Here is a 26,719-nt window from a genome sequence, read left to right as displayed (position 1 = left end):
TATACACACGAACACGTATCTATATATACACACACGTATATATACATATATACACACGAACACTTATCTATATATACACACATATATATATATACACATATACACACACGCATATATACACACACGCATATATATATACACACATATATACACACATGCATATATATATATATATATATATATACACACGCATATATATATATATACACACACGCATATATATATATACACACGCATATATATATATATATATATACACACGCATATATATATATATACACACGCATATATATATATATATACACATATATACACACACACATATATATACACACACACATATATATACACACGCATATATATATACACACGCATATATATATACACACGCATATATACACACACGCATATATACACACACGCATATATACACACATGCATATATATATATATATATATACACACGCATATATATATATATATACACACGCATATATATATATATATATATATACACGCATATATATATATATACACACGCATATATATATATATACACACATATATACACACACACATATATATACACACGCATATATATATACACACGCATATATACACACACGCATATATACACACACGCATATATACACACACGCATATATACACACACGCATATATCTATATATATATATATATATACACGCATATATCTATATATATATATATATATACACGCATATATCTATATATATATATATACACGCATATATCTATATATATATATATACAACGCATATATCTATATATATATATATATACACGCATATATCTATATATATATATATATACACGCATATATCTATATATATATATATATACACGCATATATCTATATATATATATATATACACGCATATATCTATATATATATATATATACACGCATATATCTATATATATATATATATACGCATATATCTATATATATATATATATATACACGCATATATCTATATATATATATATATACGCATATATCTATATATATATATATATACGCATATATCTATATATATATATATATACGCATATATCTATATATATATATACGCATATATCTATATATATATATATATACGCATATATCTATATATATATATATATATACGCATATATATATATATATATATATATACGCATATATATATATATATATATATATACGCATATATCTATATATATATATATATATATACGCATATATCTATATATATATATATGCACGCATATATCTATATATATCTATATATATATACGCATATATCTATATATATACGCATATATCTATATATATATACGCATATATCTATATATATATACGCATATATATATATATACGCATATATATATATATACGCATATATCTATATATATATACGCATATATCTATATATATATACGCATATATCTATATATATATACGCATATATCTATATATATATACGCATATATCTATATATATATATATACGCACGCATATATCTATATATATATATATATACGCACGCATATATCTATATATATATATATATACGCACGCATATATCTATATATATATATATATATACGCATGCATATATCTATATATATATATATATACACATGCATATATCTATATATATATATATATATATACACATGCATATATCTATCTATATATATATATATATACACACGCATATATACACACGCATATATATATATATATATACACACGCATATATATATATATATATACACACACGCATATACACACGCATATATCTATATATATACATATATACACACACGCATATATCTATATATATATATATATATACACACGCATATATCTATATATATATATATACACACGCATATATCTATATATATATATATACACACGCATATATCTATATATATATATACATACACGTGCATATACATACACATGCATATACACGTGCATATATATGTACATACACGCGCATATACATATATACATACACACGCATATACGCACATATATACACGCGCATATATATATACACACGCACACGCATATATATATACACACATATATGCACACGCATATATATATATATATACACAAATATACACGCATATATATACATACACATATATATACACACACGCATATATATATATATATACACACACATTATATATACACACGCACATATATATACACACGCATATATATATATATACACACACGCATATATATATATATATACACACACACACGCATATATATATATATACACACACACACGTATATATATATACACACACACACGCATATATATATATATACATACACACACGCATATATATATATACATACACACACGCATATATATATATACATGCATACATATATACACACACGCATATATATATATACATACACACACACACGCGCATATATATATACATATACACACACGCATATATATATATACATATACACACACACACACGCATATATATATATTATACAAACACACAAATCACTTATTCGTTCAGTGTCTCCATCCAGAATGTGATGTTTGTAATGTATGCACCTGTGAATATGTTCACATGTTTGTAGAGCTGTTGGTTAAAGTTTAATTTGTTTTAATTGCCGAGGTTTTTAGTGTCCCCCCTCTCCTTTTATAGGGGGCACTTGTAAAATGTGTAATTTTAATGCCCTAAAAAAAAACACAAAAAAAACCCCTACAAAAATACAAAAACCCCCCAAAAAAACAATAAAAAAAAGGGTCTTGGGAAATGTTTGGAATGTCCCCCAGATCGGGGGGCACTTGATCTAATGTATTTTGTTTACTTTAAAAGAGTTGTCGAGCTGTTGGAGGCAGGGGGGGCACTTGTATAATTTGCCTCTCGGTAAAAAAATACAAAAAAAAACAAAAAAAAAGGGCACCTGAAAAGTGTTTGGAGCGTCCCCCTCCTCCTCCCCCCCTTTAATAAGGGGTCACTTGATTTAACGTTTATTTTTGTTTGTAACAAGAGTTGTAGGGCTGTTGGAGGCAGGGGGGCTCTTGTATAATTTGCCTCTCGGTGCCCTTAAAAACAAACAAAAAAAGGGCACTTGAAAAATGTTTGGAGTATTCCCCCGCCCCTTTAATAAAGGGGCACTTGGATTCATTGTTTCTTTGTGTTTGCAACAAAAGAGATGTAGAGCTGTTGAACCCCCAGCAACCAAATTTTAATTTGATTTATTTTAACGTCCAAAGTTTAATTTGTTTAATGTGTCGGTTTTAGTGCCCCTTTGCATTAATGTTTCAACTTAAAATAGTTGTAGAGCTGTTGAGTTGTGAGTGGCTTAGCCAGTCAAGTGATGTTCGCAAGACTCAATAAAACCCCGGCCAGTTGGGTTTCGGGGATCCACGATAAGGCAGATGGTTGCGAGCCTAGTGGATGAACTGGTAATGAGTAGTGTGATTGTTAAACCTTTGTTAATAAACCAACTAGTTCTTAATAGCAATGTGTTGCTCTGAATTCTTAAGCAAAGAACCCATGAAGCAAATGCATTACAATGGTCCAATGGAGAAGGCCTTGTTTAAGAGGCAGCGGACAATTTGTAGAGTGGGCAGTAGGGGATGGGTAGCCATAGAGTCACTGAGAGGTTGGGAGAGGGTGCGGGTGGGTCAGAGATTGAAGAGGTTGATCCCAAAAGAACATTCAGAGAGGCAGCAGGAGGAAGACGCACAACAGCAGCTTTGGAGGGTCACTGGAGGTGCAGGTGATGATAGCTAATAATGAGGGGGGGGGGGGGGGATGAGGAATTCAAGAAACTGCTATTAACATTAGCAAGCTTTTGTCAAATGAATTTCTTGTCAACTTTAACCCTTAATTCTTTCACACACTCGGAGATCAAATCTGCACTTGTCTCATCATATCTCTGTCAGTTGTAGCTCTGCAAACATACCTTCTGATACACAAACTTGATGGTAAGTAGGCCCTGTATCCGTCAGTGATGTAAGGATTGCCCTTTAGAAAGGTCGGGATTTCTTCATAGTTGTAAAGACGAATTCCAAGTTGCGTAAAGAGTGGCCAGTAGTTGTATCCACCAAGTTCAACTCGATGTAAACTCTTTAGGATATTGTGAGTCATCTTGTTTTGACAACCTAAATCTAAGGAGGAAAAACAAGTTATTTTCATCATGAAGAACAGGACATAAAATCAAACAACAACTTGTATTTATATAGCACCTTTCCCATCGTGAAACGTCCCAAGGCGTTTCACAGGAGTATTTTGAGATAAAACAATGATTATGCTAAAACTAAGACTAATCTAACTAGAACATGAAAGTGCTGTCATTGGGCTCATTCAGCCTACCAGTCCACGATGGACAAAACATTCGAGATTAAACTTCAGAACTGCAATAGGATTCTTCCGTGATGCTCTTTATTCAAACACTTCAATTTGCCCCACCACGAGCGTGAGACCTGTAACCAATAGTACTTTCAGCTTAGCTTTGATATATAATTAATTAAGCTCTCGCCAGACAAAACCCACCTTTGGAAGGACAAAATCTACCAGCTGCACGAGGGTGTTTACACTTCATTAGAATTCTAATAACATTGGGCTCACGTCCATATGTATTGGTGCATATTCACAAGCTATGGCAGGTGCACTCTCTCACAATGCACAAAACACTGTTTGCAATGTTTCATGAAACACCAGTGTATATAATGGTGCCAGATGCAAACTTTTGAATTTCCATTGGAATTTCCAAGGAGTTCTGCCGTCTATTGATTATATAGCCTTGATTTCAAGCCCTGTATCAGGCCCCAATTTTGCCCAAGCAGAAATAAAGGCGTACACTGACCTCTACACTCGTTTCGTTGTGGACTGTCTGCCCTGGGGAAAAAAATCCCAAGTTTCCGGCAAACATAATCATGCTGTCGCGCCGGCGCTAGCAGAGTCGATCTCGGGGGGGGGGGCGGGGGGCTTCGAGTGTGCGCCTAAAACACACAGCACATGCGCTCAAAAAAAAAACGACCAACTCATTGCACATGGAAGAAGGCTGCCCTTGATGTTTTTAGATTGAAGACTCCTATTCATCTGGTGATTGTGCCTGCCGTGTGGACTTAGAAGTGCTTTCCTGGACTTCAGGAACATGTTTGAGAATTTTGAGCCACTTGGGACATCGATGGAAAAAGTGGTGAAGATTTATGTTTTAATTGAATGCTTTCACAGTTCTATCACTGAAGGAGTTGCATTAATGGTAAGTTTTCTTTTATACGTTTGACTTTTTAAAAGTTCCATAAAGTTGATGTTTTATTTTTGAAAGTTTATGCAAAATAGCCAGGGAGTCCCTTCGGCTGGGAATAGGAGCAGGCCAGCGCGGATTTCTTTATCTGCAGATAAGACTTTTTCCTATGCTGTTTCTAGTGTCTGTGCGTCGATTTTAAAAATATCGTTAATGAGGAAAGTTGGCCTTGTGGCCCGAAATGGCGGGTATGCTACTTTTCAACGTACACCTGCGCCAGAATGTATGGCGCCAAACATTCTGCTGATGGTAGTCGACACCAGCGCCCCGACATTGAGGAATCTTTAAACTAACCTTCAGCGCCAGGAAAATCCCAGGGCGCCAGAAAAATCGCTGGGCGCCACACTGCTGGGCAAAAGTGGGGCCCATGGTAATCCAAATCCTACATTTATTTGATCAATATACATAGTGAAGTTTTCACATTAAGCTGAGCCACCTGTGAATCTTAGTGTGGTGAGGCCTGAAGGATTGTACAAGAAATGAAGCACTCCTTGCTGGAACAAAACATGGGGCTGATCATAATTACTGTAAAGGCCATCATGATACTACTACTGGGGGTACACAATAGGAACATTCACAGCAGCTGCTGCCTGACCCAGAGCGGTTACTCCACAAGGGAGGCATAAAATGAAAAAATAATGCTATTTTAATTTTACAGATTGTTCCACAGTAACCAGAAAAAATGCATGTTCTGATGCATTTATGTTGCAGCTTCTAGTGTGACTGAAAACTGCTTTCTACTTTGCAGTAATATTAATCCACAAACCTTATAGTATTTACAGCACTGAAACAGGCCATGCGGTCCAACAGGTCCATGCCGATGTTTATACCCCACATGAACCTCCTGCCACCCTGCTTCATCTTCCCCCCTATCAATATATCCTTCTCTTCCTTTCTCCCTCGTGTATTTATCCAGCTTCCCCTTAAATGCATCTACGCTATTGGCCTCAACCACTCCCTGTGGCAGCGAGTTCCACATTCTCACCCCTCTCTGGGTAAAGAAGTTTCTCCTGAATTCCCGATTGGATTTATTAATGACTATTGATAGCCCCTAGTTATGGTCTCCCCCCACAACGGGAAACATCTTCTCCACATCTACCCTTTTAGAATATTAAAGACCTCCATCAGGTCACCCCTCAGTCTTCTCTTCTCTCAGGAAAAGATTTCAATCTTTTCCGATAGGTAGTACCTCGCATTTCATCCTCGTAAATCTTTTTTGCATCTTCACCAGTGCCTCCATATCATTTTTTAGAATCTGGTGATCAGAACTGCTCACAGTACTTCCAAGTGCGGTCTAACCAAGATTCTGTACAAGTTTAACGCAACATAACCTGATTGCGGAGAGGAGGAGGGCGCACTTCCCAGGAGCAGGTAGCCTCACACTGCCTCGGGCTGACGTCACAGGGACCGTCAATTTAGTGAGGTATCAAACGAGGTTTAAAAAAGGATAGAGGGGTCCATTAGACTTTTCTTCAACCTAGCTGGAGTTAATCGAAATGCTTGGACAGTTCTGAGGTTCCCGCCTCTGCCCTCTAAACATTTAAATATTAACTGCGCAGGGGAGCTCTGTGAATGTAACCATGCAGGTATGGAACTCTCCCTAGGGTATGAGAATTGCTGATCCAGCCAGGCAGAGTAAAAGGGTCACTGCCTGGTTGGAACGGATACGGCAGCTACTGTTCTCAGTCTGATGGCTGCAGTACAAATCTATCGTTGACGCTGCTCATTATACATTCCTGATTACATTCATAGAATCATAGAAAAATTATTGCATAGGAGGCCATTCAGCCCATCATATCCGTGCCGGTCGAAAACAAGCTACCCAGCCTAATCCCAGCGTCTAGCACTCAGTCCATAGGCCTTTAGGTCACGACTTTTTAAGTGCACATCCAAGTACCTTTTAAATGCGATGAGGGTTTCTGCCTCTGCCACCCTTTCAGGCAGTGAGTTCCAGACCCCCACCACCCTCTGGGTGAAAAAATGTTTCCTAATCTCCCCTCTAATCCTTTTACCAACTGCTTTAAATCTATGCCCCTTGGTTGTTGAGCCCTCTGCTAAGGGAAATAAGTCCTTTCTATCCACTCTAGGCCCTTCATAACTTTATACAGGTTGAACGGCCCTTATCCGGAACCACCCCTCGTCCAGAACCATTCCCGGCCACCGGGTGACATATGCGCAGAACTCCGACATGAACAAATTGAAATCCTCCCTCGCTGCCGACTCCCGCAATCGCTGGCCTGACCCCGCGATCCACCGGCAACCCCCACGATCTCTCTGCCCCAAGCCAGCCAGCCCCGATATCCCCTTGCTCAGTACCTGTACCATCCAATTTAACGTGACCACCCCTCATCTGGAACAGGCCATGTCCTGAGGGTTCCGGATAAGGCACGTTCAACCGGTACACTCGTACGGTCTCCTGTCCGATTACATTCTCCCTCCCCCTGCCCCCAATACTGAAGTTAGTTGCCACATCATCATCCTCTGCCCTTCCTGTTCAATACATTACAGGAAGCCGCTTCTGTGCTTTCATGGCGTGCCCCAAGCAGAAAGAGAATGATATAGAATAGCTCAAAAATGACATGGTTTTGCAACCGTATATTTTCATCTCACTGTTCTTTAAACAGTGTATTCATGAAGATCACTCACACATTTTGAGGTCTTGCTCACTGTTGGAATAACAATACTCCATTGTGCAGCCTCTGCTTCAAGCACAGAAACACGAAGTGTCGATTTTTGTCTGATTACACACTGGTAAAGTGCCATGGATGTTTTGCGAAGTTAAAAGCATTATATAAAAGCACTTTGCTGCTGTTGTTAATCAGGTAGTCTGGGAGTTTTAACTTCATCTCTTGCCTGACCCACAGAGAAGTCACAACCCGTGCAAACTGTGGTCTCTCTGGTACGGTGTGATTATCAGCTCCACACAAGCACACAATGTCTGGCACCGTTACCCGGTCCATTCTGAAATTTTTAATTGGATTATGATCGAGTCACAAGATGAGGATTAACACAAATCAGACAACAGTAACCTCTGTCGGCACTTCAGCACTTATTAGCAACAGTCGAACTGGGAAAACTTAAAATGAATCTGGATTTGCCTACATCTACATTTAAAGTCCTCTTCAACACCTAAAATTGGATGCAATTTGTAAAATAAGGGCAATCTGACACTATCCATCAGTGATTTCCCCTTACCTGAACCCACAAGTTTTGTAAAGATTGGATTCGCTCGTTGATTTTAATCTATTTGAGATTTACATCGATACCATGTTCGAAGCACTACATATTCCTGGTTTTAAGTTGCTGCATTGAATTACATCCCGATTAATCCAGCAATCTGTGCCCCTGATTACCCTCAAAAACATTCACAGTAGTTGTTCGGGATTGGTATTATATTTTCTGTAAGCTTTTGCACCCAGTTTTTCCTTAGCTTCTATATACAATATGGCAACATTCTCCCAGGTCCATGGTTCTAGTATATGGGATTTATTAAGGCTCTATTTATATACAGGGCCCAGTAGAGGCGAGGGCCCAGGGACAGCACAGACCTGCCCACACTGCGATATGTGCGCGCACTAGGTCCGTGCAGTAGAGTCCGTCTCCAGTCATCCTGGTTAATCCTTGCCACTGAATAAAGGCCTAGCTCTGTCAAGCCCGTGTGGTGGCTGATGTGCAACGGTCACCACACGTTAAAAAAATCCACGCACAGGGATCTTCCACCCCCTCAATTGGAGTTCAGGACTGGAACATCGGGTCCTTCATTGAAACATCTGTGAACCCATGTGGAAGCAAGTCATCCTCGTTCGAGGGACCCCCTATGATGACTTATATACATTTTGTTATATGTTTATAGCCAGGACCAGTTTCCGCTAAACTTCATTTCAAACCCATGATGGTTTTGTAATGACTGGAATAGTTTGATTGGGTTTGGTTTGATATTTTAATTTGTATGCCAATGCTGAACAAAAACAGTACCAAAAATTGGACAAACTTCACCTCCCCCCCCAAAAAGCAGAAATTCAGAAAGCGGGCATTTACATTACATTACATAAAAGGGTATGACAGCTCAAAAAATGGACAGCTGGCAATTCTAGTGAGAAATGAGGAATAAATACAGTCTAATGATCACGTTCCATAAATAATAGATAAAATCTGACTTTAGGTTGTCCTCTTCCATCATATCGCACCAAGTCCCGCTCACCCATCACCCCTGTGCTCGCTGACCTACATTGGTTAAGCAACGCCTCAATTTGAAAATTCTCATTCTTGTTTTCAAATCCCTCCATGGCCTCGCACCAATCTCTGTAATCTCCTGCAGCTCCACAAGCACCCACCCCCGAGATATCTATGCTCCCCTAATTCTGACCTCTTGAGTGTCCCTGATTTTAATCACTCCACCATTGGAGGCCGTGCCTTCTGTTGCCTAGGCCCTAAGCTCTGGAACTCCCTGCCTAAACCTCTCCGCCTCTCTATCTCTCTTTCCTCCTTCAAGACAATCCTTAAAACATACCTCTTTGGCCAAGCTCTTGGCCATCTGCTCTAATATTTCCTTATGTGGCTTGGTGTCAAAGTTTGTTTTAGAACACCCTGTGAAGCACCTTGAGATGTTTTACTATATTAAAGGCGCTATACGAGTACAACTTATTGTTGTTGTTGTTCTAGTATCACCACCAGGAGTAAGTTTACTTCTAAAGGTACAGCAATTGATTTTCAACATAGATGTTCAGGGCACGGAGTTGGGAGTGCCTTGTCCAGGTGGGACGGAAGAAAGTGAATAAACCTTTAGTTAAAAATGCAGCTCAGAACATGAGTTACTGTTTGCAATAAAAGCAAAAACAAAAGGCACAAGTAAGTTAAGGGCTTTAGGAAATCTAAACCTTGCACAATGGAACTTTGATTATCTGATCCACCCTCTCGTATGGCAGATAATCAAGGTTTCAGAGTAAACTTTTCTTGAAGTAAACGATACCCTTTCTTCTTAAACACTTGTCACAAAGTATATTAACTGCAGGAACAGTAAGTTCACAAAGCATTAGATCTCACTGAGTCAATAACACGTCGACAAATATATGCCACAAACGTCTTGGGTCTAGCATGTGCCCAGCACATTTCAGATAAAACACACTGACAAATCACAACTGAATATAATCTTTCTAAAAATATATAAGTGAGTGAAAGAAATCCAGTTATATCCTGCCCTTTTTTTCCTGACCTTGTGATAACCTGACCAAATTGTTGAGATAACAGGCAGGGGTCAAGTAGCTGCCAATCTAGATAGACTTCCAATGATTAACCTTTACTTGACCTCAGGACCTATTTTGGTACATTCCCACAGGTACTACCCGAGCAGTTGACTTTGAGGAGAGTCCAGGTCAGTCGTTAAACATTCCAACAGTGATTGAGACCCAAAACGACAGTGTCTGTCATTGACAATTGCAGCACTCCTTAAAGACCTCCTGCTAACAAAGACCCAATAAGCCTGGTTACATAATGGTTCTTAAAACTGCTTTTATAACACCAGACATTCTTTTTAAAACGGGGTCTTCCTAGCTGCCGGCCTCGCTAATCTTGGTAGTTTTATTTTTGAGTTGCAGCTGGCAACGTGAGATCTGAGTATCTGGATTGCACGGGCCTTAAATAGCATTAAAGCAGTTAGACAGATCTTGTACAGTACAATTTAATGTTAAAGCTCATGGAAATCAAGTGTCTCCCCACATATGCATACGTAAATCAGATCCAAATCAGTGTGCTGTATTCATGCATAAATGCTAATCATACCTATAATCATTTATGATGATTGCAATTTAATAGAAAGGCTGGTCACGTGTACATTAAGTTTCACTACATAAGTTGCAAATTACCTTTTACATCCTTGTAACTGTACTCAAATTTATTGTCTATGAAGCAACATTTTAAAATCTCCCCCCCCCAAAAATCACTTTTTCCACCTGCTGCACCAAGTCTGTTGCTGTACTCTGACAAGGCTGAAAATACAATATATTAACTTTAAACAAAGCGGACAATACAGTTCTTCAAAACAGTACCTTTTCAGAAAGTTTACATTTTATGCAGCATGCAAAACACACAGAACTCTAACGATAGTGCTGCCACCATTCACCACTTACTGAAATGCAGCCCTGATTTAAAGTAGGAAAATAAAAAAGACTTGCATTTCTATAGCACCTTTCACGACCACCGGACGTCCCAAAGCGCTTTACAGCCACTGAAGTACTTTTTGAAGTGTAGTCACTGTTGTAATGTCGGAAACACAGCAGCCAACTTGCGCACAGCAAGCTCCCACAAATGACAACGAGACAATGACCAGATTATGTTTCCTTTTTAAGTGATGTTGATTAAGGAATAAATATTGACCAGGACACCAGGGGATAACTCCCCTGCTCTTCTTCAAAATAGTGCCATGGGATCCATCAGGGATTTTAAAAGAATATGAATTGCATGGGATCTTTTAGGGATTAAAAAATGAATTTCATGGGATCTTTTGAGGATTTAAAAATATGAATTGCATGAGCTCTTTTAGGGATAAAAAATGAATTGCATGGGATCTTTTAGGGATAAAATATAAAGATGAATTGCATGGGATAAAAAAAACATAAATTACATTTTCAGATTAAGCTGCAGGTCATTGCCCCTTGCAAAGACAAAAAAATCTGAATGGCCAGTGACATATCTGTAGGAGCGGCTTTTTTTGACTTCCCCCACCTCACCCCAAAGAACACAGTGTAGCGAATCTTTGCTCAGCGTCCCGGGATTTCTGAATGAATGAGTGAGTGAATGGCGAGAGCCTGGTGCTGATGCGCGAGCCGGCTGGCTGAGTGGGGGGGCGGGGCCCCGCCCCAGCGCGCGCGCCTGCACTGCCGGCTGCCCGCGCGCCCTCACCATCCCTCTCACACATAGTGCAAACACATCATTGCAATCAAATTGCAAACCCTCCCGCCTCCCCCCCCCCAAATTCCAACGGAGGTGACTCACGCGTGTAAAAGCAATCCAAATTTACCAAAGGCGTTTTGCATTGTTTTTTCTTTTGCAACCCCCCCCCCCGTTTTGTACTGTCCTGCAAAAGGAGAGAGAGAGATCAGTCTCCAGACAAAAAAAAACCATCCGGGGCGGGGGCCTTCACAGTCAAGGCGTCTCTACCCTGCCTGATTTTTTTCAAAATGTCTATTGTTGATTTTTTTAAATGAATGGTGAGGTAAGATGGGTTGATTTGTTATAGTGGGTGTTTGTTATGGTGGGGGTGTGGGCGGAGAGCGGGTGTTTATTTTTGAGGGGGCGGGGCTCGGCGCGGCGCGGGGTCCTGGCAGGCAGGGTGGGATGGCGGCGTTGGGCGGAGGGAGGTTGTGGCTGCTGCTCCGGGCCTGGTCAGCGACAGGGAGATGGCAGCCTGTGTGCAGGTGGGTAACCCGCCCCTCGCCTCATCTCACAACACAATCACCAACACCCCCCCCCCCCCCTAAACTGCCGGCAGTTGGTGCTTTGTTTGATTGATTAAAAAAAAACTTGCATTTCTATAGCGCCTTCCAACGCCTCAAAGGGCCCGTCCCATTCCCCCCAAAAAAGCGCCTCACATCCAAAGCTCGCTCTCTTGTCAGTCAGGAGGAGGTGGCTTCAAATTTCCCCCGCCCGCGCTTTCTGAATCACGAGAAAAGGTGTCTAGACCGAGAGAGAAAGAACAAAGTCTTGCATTTATCATCGTCATAGGCAGTCCCTCGGAATCGAGGAAGACTTGCTTCCACTCTAAAAGTGAGTTCTCAGGTGATTGAACAGTCCAATACGGGAATTACAGTCTCTGTCACAGGTGGGGCAGACAGTGGTTGAGGGAAAGGGATGGTAGGACTGGCTGCCGCACGCTCCTTCCGCTTGATTTCTGCACGTTCTGGGCGACGAGACTCGTGCTCAGCGCCCTCCTGGATGCACTTCCTCCACTTTGGGTGGTCTTTGGGCCGGGGACTCCCAGGTGTCGATGGGGGGTTGTTGCACTTTATCAAGGCGTGTGTTTGCATTTATATAGCGCCTTTCACCACCACCGAACGTCTCACAACGCTTTACAGCCAATGACGTACTCTTGGCGTGTAGTCACTGTTGTAATGTAGGAAAAGAGCAGCTAAGAGAGAAACTGATCCCCTTTCACTGGCGGAAAGATCGAGAACCAGAGGGGACACAAATTTAAGGCGATTGGCAAGGAACCAAAGGCGACGTGAGGAAATACTTTATATTTTAATTAGTAACTGCCTGACAGAAGGTAGATTCAATCACGGCTTTCAAAAGGGAATTGGATCTGAGGGTAAAACATTTGCAGGGCTATGTGGAAAGGGCAGGGTAGTGGGACTAGCTAAAGTGCTCTCTATTCCCTTTTCCCTTATATCCTTATCTAACCTTCACAAATGCATCTATACAATTTGCCTCAATTACTCCCTGTGATAAGCGAAATGGCCTCTTCTGTGCTGTAACTATTCTATGATTCTCCAGAGTCAAAAATCCAGGCTTGACACTCCAGTGCAGTGATAAGGGAGTGCATTTTTAAACATGAAACCGAGCGGCCAATGTTTGGGCGGGTGCGGGCCAACATCCTATATTTATATAGCGCCTTTAATGTAATAAAACGTCGCAAGGAGTGTTAGCAAAACAATAAAGACTTGCATTTATATAGCGCCTTTAACAACCACCGGACGTCCCAAAGCGATTTACAGAAAATGAAGTACTTTTTGTTTTGAAGTGTAGTCACTGTTGTAATGTAGGAAACGCAGAAGCCAATTTGCGTACAGCAAGCTCCCACAAACAGCAATGTGATAATGACCATATCATCAGTTTTTTTTTTAAATGATGTTGATTGAGGGATAATTATTGGCCAGGACACTGGGGAGAACTCCCCTGCTCTTCTTCGAATAGTGCCATGGGATCTTTTACAGCTACCTGAGAGGGCAGACGTCGCGGGTTAACATTTCATCCGAAAGATGGCACGTCCGACAGTGCAGCACTTCCTTAGTATTGCACTGGAGTGTCAGCCTGGATTTTTGTGCTCAAGTTTCTACAGTGGGACTTGAACCCACAAACCTTCTGATTCAGAGGCGAGTGTGCTATCAACTGAACCGCAGCTGACACACTTACATAGGATTACATAGGATATACCGCACAGAAACAGGCCATTTGGCCCAACCTGTCCATGCTGGCGTTTATGCTCCACTCGAACCTCCTCCCGTCTTTCCTCATCTAACTTTGTCAACATAACCCTCTTCCCTTTTCCCTCATATGCTTATCTAACCACCACTTAAATGCATCTATACAATTTGCCTCAATTACTCCCTGTGATAACGAGTTCCACATTCTGAGAAGTTTCTTCTGAACTCCCTATTTGATTTCTTGGTGACTTTCTTATATTGATGCCCCCCAATTATGCTTTTCCTCACAAGTGGAAACACTCTCTGTATTCACTCATCAAAACCGTTCATAATTTTAAAGACCTTAATTAGATCACCCCTCAGCCTTTTTTCAAGAGAAAAGAGACCCAGCTAGTTCATCCTTTCCTGATAGGCGTACTCTCGCATTTCTGGTATCATCTTTGTAAGTCTTCTCTGCACCCTCTCCAGTGACTCTATATATGTTTTTTTATAATATGGCGACCAGAACTGTACGCAGTACTCTTAAGTGTGGTCTAACCAATGTTCGATACAAGTTTAGCATAACTTTTCAATTCTATCCCTCTAGAAATAAACCCTTGTGCTTGGTTTTCTTTTTTTATGGACCAATATCCTTGCGTGGAGTTTTGCTAGTGCTGTTGCGGAGCGTTTAAACTAGCTTGGCAGGGGGATGGGAACCTGAGAACTGAATTCAAAAGGGAAGGAAGTAGAGCAGAAATTGGATAGCAAGAATCTAGAAAGTGAATCTGTAAGACAGAGGAAACAAGGCTTAGTATGTAGTAAGCAAGGAGGTCTTCCTGTGCTGAATGGTATATACTTTAATGCAAGGAGTATAGCGAATAAGGCGGATGAGCTAAGAGCACAGGTAGGCACTTGGGAGTATGACATTATAGCCATTACAGAAACATGGCTGAAAGAGGGGCAGGTTTGGCAGATCAATATTCCTGACTGCAGGATTTTTAGACAAGATAGAGAGGGGGTTAAAAAGTGGGGGGGGGGTTTGCGGTACTGATTAAAGAAACTATTATAGCGGTGAGGAGGAATGATATGTTAGAGGGATCATCAAATGAGGCCATATGGGTCGAATTGAAAAATAAAAAAGGGGCGACCACGCTGCTGGGCATATATTATAGACCCCCAAACAGTGGGAGGGAGACAGGAGAAAATATGTAGGCAAATTGCTGTGAAGTCTAAAAACGTCAGGGTAGTAATAGGGGATTTTAACTATCCAAATAGTGATTGGGACGAATTTAGTGTGAAGCGTATAGAGGGTGCGGAATTCTTGAAATGCATTCAAGAGAATTTTTGTAGTCAGTATGTAGCAAGCCCAACACGAGAGGGGGCGGTCTTGGATTTAGTTTTGGGGAATGAAGTTGGGAAGGTTGAAGGGGTATTAGTGGGGGAGCACTTGGGTGCTAGTGACCATAATTCAGTCAGATTCAAGTTGGTTGTGGATAAGGACAAGAATAGGCCTGGAATAAAAGTTCTGAATTGGGGAAAAGCTAATTTTGCTAAGTTCAGGAGTGGACTGGAAACAGCTACTTGTGGGTAAATCGGAACAGTGGGAGGCATTCGAGGGGGAGATCCGGAAGGCTCAGGCCAAACATGTGTCCTTAAAGAAAAAGGCTGGGAAAAATAATTCTAGAGCCCCCTGGATGTCTCGGGACTTGCAAGGGAGGATTAAGAAAAAAAGGGATGCTTATGTCATATACCAACGGCTAAATACTTTCGAATTTTTATAGGAATATAGAAAGTCGAGGCAAATTTAAAAATGATGTTAGGAATGCTAAGAGAGCACGAGAAATTCTTGGCCAGTAAAATTGAGGAAAACCCTAAGATGTTCTATAAAAATATTAAGAGTAAGAGGGTAACTAAAGAAAGGGTAGGTCCTATTAGAGACCATGAGGGTAATCTTTGTGTGGAGGCGGAAGATGTTGGTAGGGTTCTTAACGAATACTTTACATCTGTTTTCACAAAGGAAAGGGGTAATGCAGATACTGCTATAGAGGAGGATTGTGCTATTTTGGATGAGATAAATATACTGAGAGAGGAAGTATTAAGAGGTTTAGCAGCTTTGAACGGAGATAGGTCCCCAGGCCCAGATGAAATGCATTCCAGGCTGTTGAGCGAAGTAAAAGAGGAAATAGCAGAGGCCTTGACCATCATTTTCCAGTGCTCTTTGGATCTGGGCATGGTGCCAGAGGATTGAAGGACTGCTAATGTAGTACTTTTGTTCAAGAAGGGAAAAAGGGATAGGCTGAGTAATTACAGTGGTAGGAAAATTATTGGAAAAAATCCTGAAAGACAGGATAAATATGCATTTGGAAAGGCAAGGATTAATTAGGGACAGTCAGCATGGATTTGTTAAGGGAAGATCATGTTTGACTAACCTGATTGAATTTATGGAGGAGGTAACTAAGAGGGTCGATGAGGGTAGTGCGTACGATGTAGTATATGTGGATTTGAGCAAGGCTTTTGATAAGGTCCCACATGGCAGACTGGTCATGAAGGTTAAAGCCCATGGGATACAGGGCAAAGTAGCAAGTTGGATCCAAAATTGGCTTGGAGGTAGGAAGCAAAGGATAAGGATTGATGGATGTCTTTGTGACTGGAAGGATGTTTCCAGTGGGGTTCCGCAGGGCTCAGTACTGGATCCTTTGCTTTTTGTGGTATATAGCAACGATTTAGATTTGAATATAGGGAGTATGATTAAGAAGTTTGCAAACGACACTAAAATTGGCTGTGTGGTTGATAATGAAGAGGAAAGTCATGGGCTGCAGGAGGAATCAATCCACTGGTCAGGTGGGCAGAGCACTGGCAAATGGAATTTAATTCAGAGAAGTGTGAGGTGATATACTTTGGGAGGGCTAATAAGGAAAGAGTATACACATTAAACAGTAGGCCACTTAATAGTGTAGATGAACAAAAGGGACCTTGGAGTTCTTATCCACAGATCCCTAAAAGTAGCAGGCCAGGTGGTTAAGAAGGCATACGGAATGCTTGCCTTTATTGACCGAGGCAGAAAATATGAGCAGGGAGGTTATGCTTAAACTGTATAATACTTTGGTTAGGTCACAGCTGGAGTACTGCGTGCAGTTCTGGTCGCCGTATTATAGGAAGGATGTGATTGCACCAGAGAGGGTGCAGAGGCAAATGTGGATGCTGCCTGGAATGGAGAATCTTGGTTATGAGGACAGCTTGGATAGGCTGGGTTTGTTCTCATTGGAACAGAGGAGGTTGAGAGGAGACCTTATTGAGGTGTACAAAATATTGATGGGCCTGGACATAGTGGATAATAAGGGTCTATTTCCTTTGGTGGAGGGGTCTATTGCGAGGGGGCATATTTTTAAGGTGGTTGGTGGAAGGTTTAGAGGGGATTTCAGGGGAGGCTTCTCTACGCAGAGCGTTGTGGGGATCTGGAACTCGCTGCCTGGAAGAGTGGTAGATGCAGAAACCCTCACCACTTTTAAGAGATGGTTGGATGGGCACTTAAAGTGCAGTAACCTGCAGGGTTACAGACCTAGACCTAGAACTGGTAATTGGGATTAGTCTGGATGACCTTTTGTTGGTTAGCACAGATATAATGGTAAGTACTGCAGGGAATAGAATACGGCCAGGGTGATGATTTGGACTAGTGACAATCGCTTGGATGGGTCAGAGAGGAATTTTCCCAGATTTTTTCTCCCTAAATTGGCCTGGGTTTTTATCTGGTTTTTGCCTCTCCCAGGAGATCACATGGCTCCGGTTGGGGTGAAGTGTAGATGTTTTCAGTATAAGGGGTGTTGCAGTTGTGTGAGGCAGACTGGTTGGGCTGGATGCTCTTTGCCTTTCCGTCATTGTTCATAGGTTTATATGTAACCTTTAGGGCTGCTGACCAAGGGTCGTGCGGCTCTTTGTCGGCCGGCGCGGACTCGATAGGCCGAAATGGCCTCCTTCTGCACTTTAAATTTTTATGTTTCTCTGAATTAATCTGCATTGCTACTTTTAGTGATTTGTGTTCTCCCAGATCCCTTTGTTCTTCTGCCCCATTTAGTTTCTTATTTTCCAAGTAATATGTGACCTCCCTATTTTTCTTCACAAAACATTTTTATAAAAACAATATTAATTGCCTTTGTTCACCTAGCCTGAAGGAGGGTGGGTAATCTGTCTTGACCACCATACATCACCTGTAGCTTGTCAGCCAAGGACTGCCGAAATGTGTCTGCGCCCTTTAATTTACTTCTCTTTCTCCCCAGGCGGTGTCCGATCCCCTCCTGCGCATTACCGCGAACTGATTGTTCAGTTCTGGGTTGTTTTCAAACGTTACATTTATTGTTCACTAATTATTTTGGGGAATGTAACAGATGTGCCAGAACTTTAAACTGATGGCTCGGTGTCAAAATTGGTTTGCGAATCTTAAACATATCTTATTGAAATACGTTTCTTATTGAAAGGTATAAGATTGAGGGGGCTTGACCAGGCCGACGCAGAGAGGATGTTTCCCCTCGTGGGGGAATCTAGAACTAGGGGGCATAGTTTCAGAATAAGGGGTCACCCGTTTAAAACGGAGATGAGGAGGAATTTCTTCTCTCTGAGGGTCGTGAATCTTTGGAATTCACTGCTCCAGAAAGCTGTGGAGGCTAGGTCATTGAATATATTTAAGGTGGAGATAGACAGATTTTTGAACGATAAGGGAGTCGAGGGTTATGGGGAGCGGGCAGGGAAGTGGAGTTGTGGCCAGGATCAGATCAGCCATGATCTTACTGAATGGCGGAGCAAGCTCGAGAAGCTGAATGACCGACTCCTGCTCCTATTTCTTATGTTCTAACACTTCTATGAAGCACCTTGGGATGTTTTACTATGTTAAAGGTGCTATATAAATGCAAGATGTTGATTTTTATTTCTGAAGGTTGACCATTACCCATCTGAGGTTCTCGCCTTTCTGTATGCTTAGATGGAAGCTCTTTTTCTGTAGTGGCTGTTTTTCAGATCTTCATTTGGAAGTCATTTTGTTGAAAGGTCTTTTTTTGCAATGATGTGGTAATGATTTTCACTCTTTGAGGCCTCTGACCCCATCCTCCAAAACGCACACACGTCTGGGGCAGCGTGATTAGATATAGATGAATAAATGGGGATGCAGCTCAGAAGATTTGATAGTCACAAGTTGAACTATTTTGCAATAAATATCCTGTTATTTCTAAGTCTAGTTTCTGTCTCCTAGTTTTTGCAGAAGTTGTCACCATTATAACTTGCAGAAGTTGCAGTTTAAATCTCGTCTATGCAGAATGCAAGCAATGCTTATGGCAGAGTGAACTGAAGTGTGTTTTTCTGGCATTTTTTGGTTAACAATAGAGCTTTTAAATATGCTCATTTTCTTTGCTAAAATTAAATTCATGCAATGAACATTTAGTTTTAATCTGACTCCTGGGTTGCCTTTATATAGCGCCTTTCACGACCACCGGACGTCTCAAAGCGTTTTACAGCCAATTAAGTACTTTTTGAATGAGGGAAGGTTGAGTAGGTTGGGCTTCTACTCATTGGAATTCAGAAGAATGGGAGGTATCTTATTGAAACGTATTAGATTATGAGGGGGCTTGACAAGATGGATGCAGAGAGGATGTTTCCACTGATAGGGGAGACTAGAACTAGGGGGCATAATCTTAGAATAGGGGGTTGTCCATTTAAAGCAGGTTGTAAATCTGTGGAATTCGCTGCCTCAAAGAGCTGTGAAAGCTGGGTCTTTGAATAAATTTTAAAACAGAGATAGACAGTTTCTTAACCAATAAGGGAATAAGGGGTTATGGGGAACGGGCAGGGAAGTGGACCTGAATCCATGATCGGATCAGCCATGATCGTATGAAATGGCGGAGCAGGCTCGAGGGGCCGTATGGCCTATTCCTGCTCTTATTTCTTATGTTCTTATATCACTGTTGTAATGTAGGAAATGCGGCAGCCAATTTGCGCACAGCAAGCTCCCACAAACAGCAATGTGATAATGACTGGATAATCTGTTTTTGTTACGTTGGTTGAGGGATAAATATTGACCAGGACACTGGGGATAACTCCCCTGCTCTTCTTCGAAATAGTGTCATGGGATCTTTTACATCCACCCGAAAGGGCAGGCGGGGCCTCGGTTTAACGTCTCATCCGAAAGACATATAAATAGTACGTTTATTAAAATATCAATATCGATGAACTGAAGACATACAAGAACTACAAATAGAATCCAGTACAACAAGCAGTGAGATAATAAGTTTGTTACCCAGCAGTACGGCTCTATGTATTATGTTATGTATGAAGATTTCCGTGTATGCTATGCAACGAAACCCCTCAACAATGAGAGACTGCCCACTAGCCTATATTATAACATTTAGTAAAGGTGCTCTTCACAACTCCCAAGTTCTCTTGTGAAAGAGAAAATAAGATTTGATGGGATGGAAGTGAGCGAGAGGGGGCATTGCTGTCTCCTCAGCATAATTTACAGGAACGGTAGCATAGTGTTTGTCACTGGACTTATAATCTAGACGCCTGGATAAATGATCCGGGATCGGAAGTTCAAATCCCACCACGGCAGCTGGGGAATTTAAATTCAGTTAATAAATAAATCTAGAATAAAAAGCTAGTATCAGTAATGGTGACCATGTAAATACTGGATTGTCGTAAAAACCCATCTGGTTCACCAGTGCCCTTTAGGGAAGGAAATCTGCCGTCCTTACCCGATTTGGCCTATATGTGACTCCAGACCCACAGCAATGTGATTGACTCTTAACTGCCCTCTGAAATGGCCCAGCAAGCCACTCAGTCAAGGGCAATTAGAGATGGGCAATAAATGCTGGCCTTGTCAGCGACACCCGCATCCCGTGAATGAATAAAGAAAAAAAACATTGAAAGCCAAGTGTGCAGCTTTAGACACGAGTCTGTAATTTTGTTGAGGAAATGTGTAGTTCTTCAGTTCATCGGTATTGATATTTTAATAAACGTTCCCACATTACAACAGTGACTACACGCCAAAAGTATTTCATTGGTTGCAAAGCGCTGTGAGATGCCCATTGGTGGTGAAAGGTGCTATATAAATCCAAATCTTTTTTTCAATAGAATTGGAATTTTCAGCTATAGTGTGTTTCTGCTTGGTCCTTAATTCCAGTTAACTAAGTGCAGTATTGGTTTGATTTTATTTTCCGGCCATTAGATTTGGTCAGTAAATTAAATAAGATCTAGTTCTGTATGAATTTTAACTTTTAGCCATAGAATACTATCTTGGTATTGCAATCAGGATTTCAGTACAGTGTAAAGGGTAGGTGTGTGGTCCTTTTGCACTTTGTCCACTTGAACTGTGAGAAAATACCCAGCAGTGCTAATCATAGATTTTGTCCTTCCAAAGATTTCATATTTCTGTCTAGAGAGCAATTTGAACTGTAAAACATTCGAGTGGGGCACAACTGCTCACCGATTCACTAATAGTGGTGGCAGCAACTTGAATTGAATTAGGATCTCAACGAAGAAACGCACTGGCACAACATTAGATTGACATAAGTGTGATGCTCGTTTTCTCTGCAGCATATTGGTACTGAGATGCTAAGTAAGCTGAGCGATAATATTGTGTTTTTCCGAACTACCCTTTCTTTTGTCATTGGGATATGAGGGAATATGCGCTAGTGCAGCCTTCGGCCGCCTTGAGGCAAAGAGTGTTCGAAGACTAGGCCCTCAAATCTACCACCAAGCTCATGGTATACAGGGCTGTAGCAATACCCGCCCTCCTATATGGATCTGAGGCATAGATGATGTATAGAAGGCACCTCAAGTCGCTGGAGATATATCACCAACAATGTCTCTGCAAGATCCTGCAAATCACCTGGGAGGACATCAGTGTCCTTGACCAGGTTAACATCCCCAGTATTGAAGCACTGACCACACTTGATCAGCTTCGCTGGGCAGGCCACATAGTTTGCATGCCAGATGCGAGACTCCCTAAGCAAATGCTTTATGCGGAGCTCCTTCATGGTAAACGAGCCAAAAATGGGCAGTAGTTAGAAAGGATACCCTTAAAGCCTCCCTGGTAAAGTGCGACATCACCACTGACACCGAGGAGATCCTGGTCGAAGACCGCCCGAGGTGGAGAAAGTGCATCCGGGAGGGCGTTGAGTTCTTCGAGTCTCAACGTAAAGAGGGTGAAGAGGTCAAGCACAGACAGCGGAGGGAGCGCGCGGCAAACCAGCCCCACCCACCCCTTCCCTCAACAAATGTCTGTCCCACCTGTGACAGAGTCTGTGGCTCTCGTATTGGTCTGTTCAACCACCAAAGAACTCACTTCAGGAGTGGAAGCATGACCGCCTCGATTCCGAGGGACTGCCTCTGATGATGAGGGAAGTGTTTGATGTGTGGTACAGTTTATGCATACAGGGTTAGTGACCCTTATGCCATTTCTTTTACAACTCCGGACGCATGACTTACTATAGATGCTTTAGTTATAAACCTTTACGAGGCCAAAAATATATATATTTGTCTGCTTCCATTTCTAGCCTTTCCAGCGAGATAGTGCTAGGCAATAGTAACCTGATAAATATTATTTAAGCGTGTGTGATTCTTTAAAATAAAACAAATTAAAAAATTATGGTGAAAACGCAACATTCTACCTACTTTTTCCCCCTCACCACCTCCTGTCTCTCCCCCCCCCCCCCCCCCCCCCACACTAGCGAATACATTTTAAGCCTGAACTCCTAAGTAGTCTAGAAAGCAGTTTGGAGGCATAGCCTAGTGCCTTGACCGCAATGATTCTAACATGAAAGTGTGGTTCACAAACTAGTGTGCACAATTTCATTTTGTTTGTTTTAAATTTTAGGCCATTTTCCACCATCGGTCTGAGAAATGTTCAATCTGCCTTGAGTGCAACTTCGAGATGCGTAGAAAGAACAAAGTTTACGATTCCATCTGGTGCACAGTTTGCCGCTGGTATGTTTGCTGTTCCGTCTTTGATTTTATGCCGTACATGGGGAGAGCAGGTGATGTTTTATTCTTGAGAGCACAGGTATTGCCAAAAAATGTTGGCTGAGCTGTGTCTGAAATTCTGTGCAGTGCTATGTGGCAATAAATTGTACTCAATTCCATGCCAGGACCACAGGGCATCAGCGAGCGACTCTGGTGCTGTCTGAGTACTGACCAAACCAAATGCCGAAATGTTTTTGCATTTCTTAACTTTTTTCAGATGATATATTGCAAAACTTTTAGATCTTTGCTATCTATACATCACTTCAGGGACATTCCTCTATTTGCTATTTTTATTAAAATCCTAAATTTCTTCCTTTTTGTGTTTTTCCAATTTTGCTACAAATTGTAAAGAAGGAATCTTCCCCCTATTTTTACACAGATTGGTTAAAATGCAGGACGTTCTAAAATAATTTGCAAAGATGGGAGTAATAATACAAATTCAGGCAATAGTATTATTTGGTGTACAAGTCAATCTGTGGTATATACTTAAACATATGAGGGCTGAAATTACCCTCCTCTTTAAGGTCCATTACCGCCTCTAAGAGGCGATAATGGGGCAGTAAGGCCTTTCCGACAGATGGGCTGATCCATCAGAAATTGCCCCCGGGCCAAGGGCAGCAGAAATGGGTTTCCGACCCGCCAGTGATCCCGCCCCGTCGGGCACACGCCGACCCCTCATTGCCCCGCGTGGAAAATTGCCACACAAGAGCGGAGCTGTCGACGCTCGGTGCCCCCAGCAGCTTTTCCCAGCGGGGGCACACCGCCACGGCCGGCATTTTATTTTAAAATTCTATGCAGTGCTATGTGGCATTAAATGTGCTCAATTCCATGCTAGGACTCTGGTGCTAGTCTTAAGTCGGCCCAACCATGGCGGCCACGGATTCGGCCGGGCTGCCTATTCACCCCCTCTTGGGTATTGGGGCCGCTGGCCCGGCCGAAGCCTTCTGTGGTGGCCCAGTGGTGCCACTAAAGTGGCTGCAGAGCTCGCAGTGGCCCTCTTTAACTGAAGGGGAGGGGCGTTGCTACGCGAGAGCGCAACACGTCCGCGGCGTGCTGATGACACCGCCCGCCCCGCTCCCAAAGCTCTTTTCCCCCACCCCCCCTCAGCTGCCCCAAACCCACCCGGACAAATTAAAAAAGTTGAAGAGGCCAATTTCCCTCTATATTCTCCGCCCCATGGATTAGGGCGGAGAATATTCATTTAATCTGAATTATCCACCCTGTTTGGGGCGGAGGGCAATTTCCGCCCCCTGATGTTTATGGGAGCAAGAAAATCTGGGAATGCTGTGGGTTTGGGATCATCGAATCATAGAAATTTATGGCACAGAAGGAGGCCATTCAGCCCATTGTGTCTGTGCCGGGATCTTTCTTGTTTCTTCTGAAGGACGTTGGCTGGTGAAAGTGCTTTTTCAAGTGTTTGAAGATAACGGGTAACCAAGTTGGTAGTTCTGAACAGTCAGCAATAATGTGCAGGAAATCTGTAGAGATGTGTACCAGGGGAATTTTAAAACCACACGTAAGGTGTAAGTAAATTATATCCTGTGCCTGCAAGTCGTAGACTTGTGTCATTGATGTATACACGGTGTTCGTTATTTGTTTTTTTTAAAATGCAGCGTATCGTAGATTTATTAAATATAATGAGCAGTTGTAAAGTAACTACATTTACAACGTACACAGATGTACTTTTTTTCCCTCCTGTGCAAATATTGTGCTCATCAAAAAGAGGGATGTCAGTGATGGAGAATTAGAACATTTTTCATTTTGGGCACTCTGCATCAACATCAAGCACTTGCAAGTCAAAGATAGTCAGTTAGATGCAATGTAAAGCTGGTTGACTTGTCTACCTCCACTGTATCTGACTTGTCACGCTGCTTGTCCAACATCCAGTATTGGAGGAGGAAAAAGTTCCTCTGATTTATATAAAAAAATTAAAAATTGTGATGCCCGAAGCCATAGTCTTCGGTGCCTGTCATATACTCTGTTTCCTAATCACTGATTTCATCCCTCTCCCTGGCCACTGCCTGAAGCTGAACCAGAATCTTCGCAACCTTGGCATCTTATTTGACCATATCCTCTCCTATTACCAAGACCGCCTACTTCTATCTCTGTAATATCTCCCATCTCTGCTTCAGCCCATTTGCTGCTGAAACCCTCATCAATACTTTTGTTATCTCTAGACTTGACTATTCCAAAGCTTTCCTAGCTGACCTCCCAGCTTTCACCCTCTGTAAACTTGAGCTCATCCAGAACTTAGCTGCCCGTGGCCTAACTCGCACCAAGTCCTGTTCACCCCATCACTCCTGTGCTCGCTGACCTACATTGGCTCCCGGACTAGCAACGCCTCCATTTTAAAATACTCATCCTTGTGTTCAAATCCCTCCATAGTTTTGCCCCTCGCCATCTCTCACCTCTTCCAGCCCTACAACCCTCAGAGAACTCTGGGTTCCTCCAATCCTGGCCTCCTATGCATTCCCAATTTTAATCGCTACACCATTGGTGGCCATGCCTTCAGCTACCCAGGCCCAAAGCTCCGGAATTCCGTTCCTAAACTTCTTTATCTCTCCTCCTTTAAAACCTACCTTTTTGACCAAGCTTTTGGTCACTTGTCCTAATATCTCCTTACATGGTTCGGTATCAAATTTTGTCTGATTACGCTCCTGTGAAATGCCTTTGTATGTGTTACTATGAAAGTTAGGCACAAGTTGTTATCACCCTTAGCGCAGTGATGACACCCTAGCTTCTCAGTCAGAAGATCCTGGCTTCTAACCCTACTCCAAAGGAAATTGAGCACATAATTCAGTGCAGTACTGAGGGGGTGCTGCACTGTGCAGTACTGAGGGGGTGCTGCACTGTGCAGTACTGAGGGGATGCTGCACTGTTAGAGATGCCGTCTATCACATGAGACATTAAACTGAGGCTCCGCCTTGGGTGGATGTAAACGATCCAAGGGACGTTCTCTGGGGTGTCCTGGCCAACATTTCAACCAACTCCATTAAAACATTTAATCTGGTTATTTATTTCATTGCTGTTGACTGTGCAGATTGGCTGCATCATCTCCTTGCATTACAACAGCGACTGCATTTCAAAAGTGAAATGGCTGGGAAGCACTTTAGGAGGTCCCGAGGACATGAAAGGCCTATAAATGCAAGTCCTTTCTTGTTTTCTTTACTCTGTCTACCAATACCACGGTCCCAAAGTAAAAAGAGAACATTCTGTGGCCTTTCTTTAATGCCAAATTAATGGCAGTGTTGTGCCTTGCC

At 41.8% G+C, this 26,719-nt stretch overlaps 2 protein-coding genes across 4 annotated transcripts in view; one reads left to right on the top strand and one right to left on the bottom strand.

Moving 5' to 3' along the window:
- LOC139234904 (progestin and adipoQ receptor family member 3-like) overlaps window positions 1-7,730 on the bottom strand; it is a 44,352-nt gene extending 36,622 nt beyond the window's left edge. For both annotated transcript variants that reach the window (XM_070865768.1, XM_070865769.1), the window contains exons 1-2: window positions 7,657-7,730; window positions 3,994-4,198 (exon numbers count right to left, since the gene is read on the bottom strand). In XM_070865768.1, coding sequence (XP_070721869.1) covers window positions 3,994-4,198; window positions 7,657-7,690 — 239 coding nt within the window. In that variant the 5' untranslated portion in view covers window positions 7,691-7,730. The remainder of the gene's footprint in view (window positions 1-3,993; window positions 4,199-7,656) is intronic.
- A 4,724-nt stretch (window positions 7,731-12,454) lies between these two features.
- The window catches only part of LOC139234905 (NFU1 iron-sulfur cluster scaffold homolog, mitochondrial-like), a 50,420-nt gene continuing 36,155 nt past the window's right edge, over window positions 12,455-26,719 (top strand). The window contains exons 1-2 of one of the 2 annotated variants that reach the window (XM_070865771.1): window positions 12,455-12,550; window positions 23,314-23,423. In XM_070865771.1, coding sequence (XP_070721872.1) covers window positions 12,543-12,550; window positions 23,314-23,423 — 118 coding nt within the window. In that variant the 5' untranslated portion in view covers window positions 12,455-12,542. Of the gene's footprint in view, window positions 12,551-12,667; window positions 12,753-23,313; window positions 23,424-26,719 lie in introns of those variants that run through there. The other variant, XM_070865770.1, reaches the window with a different exon arrangement.

Source organism: Pristiophorus japonicus, chromosome 22 (assembly GCF_044704955.1).
Source record: "Pristiophorus japonicus isolate sPriJap1 chromosome 22, sPriJap1.hap1, whole genome shotgun sequence".
Lineage (NCBI taxonomy): Eukaryota > Metazoa > Chordata > Chondrichthyes > Pristiophoridae > Pristiophorus > Pristiophorus japonicus.
Note: the sequence above shows the minus strand (reverse complement) of the source record. Positions and strands in the feature narration are given on the sequence as shown.